General features: G+C 50.9%; 1 protein-coding gene across 1 annotated transcript; it reads right to left on the bottom strand.

Moving 5' to 3' along the window:
* Positions 1-2,865: 2,865 nt before the first annotated feature.
* On the bottom strand, positions 2,866-8,199 carry LOC117369386 (elastin-like). The gene is made up of 2 exons (XM_033963871.1): positions 6,896-8,199; positions 2,866-3,443 (listed from the first exon to the last, which is right to left on the bottom strand). The coding sequence occupies exons 1-2, from the start codon at positions 8,037-8,039 to the stop codon at positions 2,866-2,868; spliced, it is 1,722 nt and encodes a 573-aa protein (XP_033819762.1). The 5' UTR covers positions 8,040-8,199.
* Between the last annotated feature and the right edge of the window lie 982 nt (positions 8,200-9,181).

Here is a 9,181-nt window from a genome sequence, read left to right as displayed (position 1 = left end):
TGCCTAATGTTCAATTAAGTCCAATTAACGTCAATTACAAGTTGTGAATTGCCAATTATTAGCACAAATTAAGCCTATTAATCCAATAAATTAGGCGCCTATATCGTGCCAATGTAGGTGAATAACTTTAGGCAGACTTTATAGAAATTGGGGGTTTGTGCCTCCGTCAACTCCCAGCAGGTCCCAAATAAAAGCATACTACATGAATGCAAGATCTGAATTAAAAAAATAAACACCTCCACTAATTGCTGCATTAGATTTGAAGCTAATGTACGGTAAAATCTTGCATTAAATTGCATTAAGAACATAAGAATAGCCTTACTGGGTCAGACCAATGGTCTATCAAGCCCAGTAGTCTGTTCTCACGGTGACCAATCCAGGTCACTAGTACCTGGCCAAAACCCAAGGAGTAGCAACATTCCATTATCTTAGAGTAAGCAAGATTCCGGAATAGTAGCAACATTCCATACAGAATCCCCAAAGAGTAGCAAGATTCTAGAATCCCAGAGTGTAGCAACATTCCATGCTACCGATCCAGGGCAAGCAGTGGTTTCCCCCGTGTCTTTCTCAATAACAGACTATGGACTTTTCCTCCAGGAGCTTTCTTAAAACCAGCTACGCTATCTGCTCTTACCACATCCTTTGGCAATGCGTCCCAGCGCTTAACCGCACTTTAATAGAAGGGTCCCTTAGTGTGATTCCAATTCAAGTGTTACGTCCTATTTGACTTCCACTTTTCCTTTCACCTCCTTGAAACTAAAGATCTGTTATAACTATTCCTGGATTTTTGAATAAGTTTTGAGGTCTCCCCCACTTTTCCCTAAGTTTGAGCAGCTCCCCACTTCCTTTTCATTATACAAGGAGTTGAGGGTTTGATTTGTAAAAGTCAGAAAGATAAGCAGTCGGCTCAGCAGCACTGGGTAACCTGAGAATTAATTTTTTTCATTCCCTTCTCGACCAAAAGTGACAACTTATTTTAAGATCAGCATTTCCTGAATCTATGCTTAGGCAGAGAAAGCAGAAATTGGCATGTAATTATAAAGTGTAGTATAAATATTACCTCTCGACTGAAATGTTCCCATTATTTTACAGATCTGGGATTGAATTGGCATATAAGGAACGATTTAGCATATAAATCAGAGCAATAACTTAGCCTGCAAGTTGGATTAAATGTGGACCTGAATGATTGATGCCAGAGCACGTATTAATGTCAAGCCTGGCTGAGCAACTGCACCTCGCCCTAAGTGAAACATCATTGATGCCAAGTTATCTAATTCCAGGAGGTAGACGTTGTGGCCAATCCTGCTTCTGAACTTGATATCCCAAACTAATGTGGGATTTATAGTCCCTAGTTGTACTTATTGAAATCCAGGCTGCAGGTCCCATGATGCTTCATGCGTGAGTGCTCTGTAGAGATTGTTATTAGAGAATGACATGGGGAAAAAATCTGTCCCCGTCACCGCCCCGCCCCTGGCCCACCATCCTTTGCACCGCCCCATCACCGCCATCCCTTTCACCGCCCCGTCACCGTCACCGCAGCATCCATATAAGCCTTAGTACTGTAATATTTAGCTTATTCCTTTCAAATCAAAGTTTCTGCTGCTGAACCAGAGAAAGAGATGTTCAGCTGGCAGGGCTTTGTTCATAAATTTTTAGCAACACAACTAATATACTACTTTATCCTAAAGCAAAAAATAAATAAATATAATTTTTTTTTCTACCTTTGTTGTCTGGTTTCTGCTTTCCACTAACATCGGGATCTGGATAGTCCCATCCTGTTGTCATTCTCCCTCCTTTCTCTACCACCATATTAATAAAACAACACACCTTATTGTGGTAAATAGCCGCAGCTCTTTATTATATCACATTAACCATAAATACATTTGCATAAATTAACATCATTAACACATTGAACCTTAATTAACCATGAACCTCAGCAAGCTCCTCCCGAGCTACCCTGTGTAACAGTACCTTTGCCCCCGACCCCGCCACCAACAGCAAGTGTCTGAGGGGTGGCATGACCTCATGCCCCTTTAACCCGGGTCACCTGACCCCAAGGCACGGCTCCCAGCCGGCCCACCGCTCATCGCCGGATGAGCCCCAGCACCCAGTAGCTCGGGAGACCCGCCTCCACACCACAAAAACCTCACCAAAGGGAGGGAGGGCGGGACAAAATTATGCCTTGGAGGACCTGCAATGAACTCAGTCCTCCAAGGCTCGTGCTAAAACCCTAAGTAAACGCCCCCATTTTTCCTACACTATCCAATCCCTGCCTCTCCTTTTGGCGCGAACCCCTCCCCTTCTTCCATATACTTCTTTCTAACGGTTGTTCTCTACCAAACCCCCCCCCCCCTCTTCCCTACCTTGCCTACAAGCAACACTCGGGCCTCCCAGCCCCGTGTTACTCTCCGCCCTTTGAGACCAGCTCTCGGGCTCCTTCTAACATCGGGATCTGGATAGTCCCATCCTGTTGTCATTCTCCCTCCTTTCTCTACCACCATATTAATAAAACAACACACCTTATTGTGGTAAATAGCCGCAGCTCTTTATTATATCACATTAACCATAAATACATTTGCATAAATTAACATCATTAACACATTGAACCTTAATTAACCATGAACCTCAGCAAGCTCCTCCCGAGCTACCCTGTGTAACAGTACCTTTGCCCCCGACCCCGCCACCAACAGCAAGTGTCTGAGGGGTGGCATGACCTCATGCCCCTTTAACCCGGGTCACCTGACCCCAAGGCACGGCTCCCAGCCGGCCCACCGCTCATCGCCGGATGAGCCCCAGCACCCAGTAGCTCGGGAGACCCGCCACAGGCCTGTACCAACAGGCCCTCCCCCAAAAGAGCAGCGACTACTACCGAGAACTGAGGAACCTCTCACAACTGGAAGCAAAATCATCCAGCAAAAGGTCCCACCCCACATCCGACAAGTGAACCCCATCTGTATGAAATAAACCAAAACAAGTAACATCAACCCAATCATGCAGTATCTGCCACCCACCCTGACCAACCACCCATTTCCCAACTTGTCTATTAAGCTTGGCCAGGCCCCTCGTCCAACGTCGGGATGCTATACGACTCGGACGAGGCACAATGTCAGACCATACGAGCAACACCCCCGGGAACCAATCACACACCACCCGCAGATCATCCTTGATCCTATTGACCAAGTCCTTTCCCGTCCAGGTATCCACATCATTACCCCCCAAATGTATCAGCAGTATGTCAGGATGACTAGTCCGAGATCGCAGATCAGACAACAAAACCAAAAGCTGACTCCAACGCATCCCACGTTGTCCCCACCAGGAAACACGAAGTCCCATATGCCCCAGTCCAAGATGACGACCACCTGGGCGGATACCTGCACGTTCGCTAGCCCAGTGGATGAAAGAATGGCCCACAATCCACATGGAATATGAACGGGAACCGGGAGCTGAAACAGAGAATAAAACAAAACAGATCAAACTCCCTCCCTTGGGCCCTTACGAAAATCCCATTACTGAGAACCTCGCGCAGCAAGGTTCCCCGCACCCTCACCCTCACGACGAATATAGCCCCGAAAGGCATTGGAAACCCAACGACCTAATCTCTGGATGCCCTCCCCAGACATACCAGCCCTACTAGCACTCGTGGCAGCACCAATCCTGAAGGAATGAGTTCCGAAATCAGCCGGATTCATACCACAACGCACCAACACTAAATTGAGTACCGCCCTAAACTGATAACGCGTGAGAGGGGCGCCATCAGCATGCACAAACAATATCTGAGTGCTAGCGGGTCGAACGGCTAAGTATCCACGCATCCTAAAAACCGGACAAGACAAACAGCCAGACACAGCATGCAACACCACCCAATGCCCAACACCACACTGATCAGTCTTAGAGCTAACAATATGTAGCCTTAACACCGAATCCTGCAAATTCACATGCTGAATCCGAAGTCCCCGTGGGACTCCTCCCGAAGCTGGACCTACGACTAATTCACTAACCCGTAAGGCGCCAAAAAAGGCAATGGAAAAAGCCGCCTGAAATAAACAGGCCTCAAAAGGCGAGTTGGCCACCTCAGGCAATACCGCCAACAGACGGAGTAGTAACTCATGAGTGACGGGCAACCTCGAATCACGAGTCTGAGGAAGCGCGCGTCCTAATGCCCGTAACAGCCGTTGGACCAAAAAACTAGATACTGGGCAAGCCCAACCCAAGGCCCTGCAGAAAAAGGAAAAACCCGCTAATTGACCACGCACAACACCCCGAGAAACCCGAGCCCGAAAAGAAGACAGCACGAAATCCTCCAATAAGGATTCGGCCACATCTCCCGGACACCAACCCCTATCACCCAAGAAAGCTGCAACCGCCCGAAACCCCGCTGAATAGCGTGACCACGTAGAAGATGCTACAGACAGACGGAGCATCGTCCAGACTCCTTCCCGACCAGGCTCCACAAACGCGCTGGCATCCGTGAACCGTCTGCTCGAGCTCCTGGCGCCAGCCGACGAAACTGCAAAAAATTGAAACGAGACAAAGCGTCAGCAATGCCATTTTGCAAACCCGGAACATGGCGAGCACGAACAAACAAATTCAACCGCAAACAGCGCAAAACCAATTCCCGCAGGAGCGCATTCACCGCCAAGCAGCGCGCCGCCTGACGATTGACGACCTCCACCACTCCCAAATTGTCACACCAAAACACCACACGTCTATTGCGCAGAACCCCCTCCCAGAGCTCACAAGCCACTATGAGCGGGAACAATTCCAACAGGGTAATATTCTTTGTCACGCCGGCCCGCACCCACTCCTCAGGCCAACGCTCCGCACACCAGTCTCCATTGCAATACAGACCGAAACCAACTCCCCCCGCCGCATCTGAGAACAACTCTAGGTCAACGCTAGAAATCTCAGGTGCCAGCATTGGCACAGTCCCATTAAAATCCCGAAGAAAAACTGACCACATCCGCAAATCTGCACGGACACCAACAGGGAGACGCAAAAAATGATGGCGATCACGTACCCCAGCCGTTGACGCTGCCAACCGACGTGAAAAAGCCCTCCCCATAGGAAGAACTCGACATGCAAAATTAAGCGACCCCAACAAAGACTGAATCGTATGCAAGGTAGATTTAGGAGCATGAATCACTTGCTCAATAAGTCCAAGCAATTGATTAACTTTTAACACAGGCAGCCGCGTCACTAACGCCTCTGTGTCTAACTCTATCCCCAAAAACACCAAAGAAGTAACCGGCCCCTCCGATTTGTCACGAGCTAAAGGCACACCAAAATCCTCAGCCAAACCCTCAAAAACCTGCTTAAGACGCTCACAAACCCCGCTACTCCCTGCACCAATAAACAAGAAGTCATCCAAATAATGCACCACGGAGTTCTCACCTACCTGCTGAACTAAGACCCAATGCAAGAATGAACTGAACATTTCGAAATAAGCACACGAAATGGAACAGCCCATGGGCAAACACCGGTCATAAAAATACAAACCGTCGAAACGAAAACCCAATAACGGATACGCCCGCGGATGAATAGGTAGCAATCGGAATGCCGATTCGATATCCACCTTTGCCAGCAAAGCACCACGTCCGACAGAGACAATAATCCTCAATGCACTATCCAAAGAGGCATACCGCACAGTGCAAAGATCCTTTGGAATACCGTCATTAACCGACCGACCAAGAGGCCGAGATAAGTTATGAATGAGACGATACTGCCCCGGGACTTTCTTAGGAATCACTGCCAGAGGCGAAATCTTCATGCTGGAAAAAGGCGGAACACGATAAGGACCCGCAATGCGCCCCAATTGAATCTCTGCAGACAACTTATCCCACACTATACCCCGCAAAATGGACACCGAAGATGAGTTTTGAACCCGCGCCGCCGACACCTCCCCCAAAAAAGGAATATCAAAACCTTCTGTAAACCCTGCCTCCAAAATATCCGCTACCCTCCGTCGACTATAACTGTGCAACCACGGGCGCATAACTCCTACCCGAATCGGAGTAGGTACTGCCACCGAAACATCACTTCGCAACTCCTGCAGCTGCTCCACCGACCCGTTTGGGACATTTAACGGCCGAGTGAGATTGACCACAGATAGAGCAGGCGTGACGAAATTTGCAGTCGGAGAAGGGACAGTTGGATTTATTAAATTTCCAACACACGTCGGAACCTGCTGAAGGACTCCCCCCCGACCCCCCGCGAAAGGGCCGAGCACTCCCAGGACTCCCAAAAGTCCGCACCGGCGCCCCCGATATGGATTTGGAAGCCATATGAGTAAGCCATAGATTCACGTCCTGAGAACCCCAAGACATGAAACTATTTTCTTCCATTTTGTCCCTGAAGGCTTCGTCATAGTTCAACCAAGCCCACCCGCCGAAGCGCTGATAGGAATCCAAAATCGAATCCGCATAAGACAACAATAAACCGGCATCCTGTGGATTAGCACGACCCCAAACACTTGCTAACCGTAAAAAAGCACGGATCCAATTAATAATGGAACGAGCAACTGGAAAGGGTTTAACCTCCTTCCCAGCACGCTTGGATTTGCTATGCCTCTTCCTATGGGCTCTACCCTCCATGAGGCGAAAAATATCCAAGCAGGACCGCCGCCGAATCTTCCGCCGCAAATCCCGGGGAACCTTTTCCCACAACTCAGTAAGTGCCACTAAAGCCGGAGCACCCCGTACTTCACCTGTGGCAGCCTCCCCACTACCCGCCCCAGTAGCTGCCCCCACCCTTGCAGGACCGGTTGACACGGAAGAGGAAGACGTCGAACCCGACGAAGACGACCCAGACGAGGACGAAGACGAACCCCGACGCCGACGCCTGCGCTTCTTATGCCGCGCCTTCCCCCCGCCAGCAACCTGAGCAGGCGCCTTGTTACCAGTATTAGAAGCTCCCGATACTCCAGCAGCCACTCCAGAGACGCCCTGGTCAGCAGTCCCCACCACAGAAGAGACATCAGAAGCTTGCGCCGAGCCGCCACGAACAGCAACCTCCGGCATCAGGGATGAACTGTGAACAGATTCCGCAGTGCCTCCGCCAGCAACCGCACCAGCAGTCGGCGCCGATCCTCGCTCCGCAGCTGAATAACCAGGTCTCTCAGCAACTCCGGGACTGCCAACTGCTCCCAAACCGTCCGTTTGCACCGTCTGTCCTCCTGGTAGTAGACACGTCACCTGTGGAGACCAAGAAACAGAGGCAGGACCAGGAAAACAAAACCCAGGCATACCAACAGGGGCTCCCCATCCGGACCCAAAACTGCCCCCAGGCATCATCCCCATAGCCATATTCCCAGGAACACCCCCACCCCAGTGAGAAACCGAAGGCATAAAACCGCCACCCGAAGGGCTAGAACCCCAAGAAGCCGCCCCCCAACTCGGAGCCCAACCACCCGCAAAGAAACCTGGGAACGGACCTGCAGGTCCAACACCAGCACCGGACATAAAACCAGGTGCACACATGCCCCGTCCTAAACCCAAAACCTCTGGAGACACACAAGACTCACCAGGACCCCCAGCCAGCAACCCAGAGGAGACCTCCCGAACACTGGAAACCCCAGAGCAAGAAGGCTCAGAGACTCCTGCTGCAGCCGAAACCTCTCTGCCCCCAAGAACAGGCCCACGCAGAGAAGCAACGTCTCCTCCCACCTCCCTGCTCGCCAGCACGTTCCTGCTCACACTCCCAGCACTGGATAACGCTGCGGAAGCCCCGCCCCCCGACGAAATCAGCGAACTGCGGCCGGCCGGGACAGCTACCTGCTCACTGCCCGACAACGAAGACTTACGCCGGACCTTCCCCGCAGCAGTAATGATCCCCGAGCGAGTCCCCCGAGTGACCCCCGCACCAGCGATGGCTAAAGCCGACAGCGCCTCGATCTTAGATCGCCGAACGGGCTGCACACGCTCCTCCCCGAAGCCGACACCCACCTGCTCCAGCGACTCCTCCGTGAACGAGTCTCCCGCTAAGATCGATAATTCGGCTTCCCCCTCTTCACCACGCTCCTCAGCCAAACTGAAAGACTCCATAACAGCACCCCCGAATCCAGGAAAACGGGACCAAAACTGAGTAAGTCACAAAATTATGCCTTGGAGGACCTGCAATGAACTCAGTCCTCCAAGGCTCGTGCTAAAACCCTAAGTAAACGCCCCCATTTTTCCTACACTATCCAATCCCTGCCTCTCCTTTTGGCGCGAACCCCTCCCCTTCTTCCATATACTTCTTTCTAACGGTTGTTCTCTACCAAACCCCCCCCCCCCTCTTCCCTACCTTGCCTACAAGCAACACTCGGGCCTCCCAGCCCCGTGTTACTCTCCGCCCTTTGAGACCAGCTCTCGGGCTCCTTCATCTCATTCAATTCCTTCCATCCACTGTGTGTCTTCTCTCTGCGTCTTCCATTTGCTGTTACTGTGCCTCTCCCTTCACCCCCCCCCCAATTGGTCTAGCACCCATCTTCTTCCCTCCGCTCCCCCATAGTCTGGCATCTGTCTTCTTCCCTTCCAGCATCTTCTCCCCACTCTGTCTTCCACATTTCCCTTCAGGGTCTTTTCCTCAACCCTCTTTCAATGTCTGTTCTATTCCTTTCCACCACCACCCTTCCTTCCCTCCTTTACCATCTGTTCCTTTCTACAACACTTCAGCTCCTCTCGTGTGGCCTATCTATCTACCTCCCTCCCTCTTATTTTCGTGGCACGTTACAATGTAATTTGTGCAAGCCGCTGGAGCCTGCGAGCTCGATCCCTGTCCCATCCCCACAAACCATCTCGCTTCTGTGCTCCTATTTTCCCAATTTCTAATATCTCTCCTATGTATCTGCCATTGCCCCCCCAATATGTCCATATACCATCCCCATGGCATGCCCCCTTTATGTCTCTGTCCCTATGCCCCATGCACATAATTTCCCCTCTTTCTGTTACCTTCCTCTGTCCAGATTTCCCCTATCTTCCTCTTCCATACCAGTGTGAGTCTTCTTTTCAACCCCATCTAGCTTCTTTCCCTCTTTCTCCCCCCTCCCTGCTTCCAGCATCTGGCTCACCTGCCTGTCTTCCCCTTTCTTTCCTGCTGTGGGTTTCTTTCTTTCCCTCTTCATCCCCTTGGCCCAGAATTTTTTTTCCTTTCACTCCCTTCTCCCTAGTATGAGCCGGGAACACACGCAATCGCACGATCTAGC

The sequence above is a fragment of the Geotrypetes seraphini genome, chromosome 11 (genome assembly GCF_902459505.1).
Source record: "Geotrypetes seraphini chromosome 11, aGeoSer1.1, whole genome shotgun sequence".
Taxonomy (NCBI): Eukaryota; Metazoa; Chordata; class Amphibia; order Gymnophiona; family Dermophiidae; genus Geotrypetes; species Geotrypetes seraphini.
Note: the sequence above shows the minus strand (reverse complement) of the source record. Positions and strands in the feature narration are given on the sequence as shown.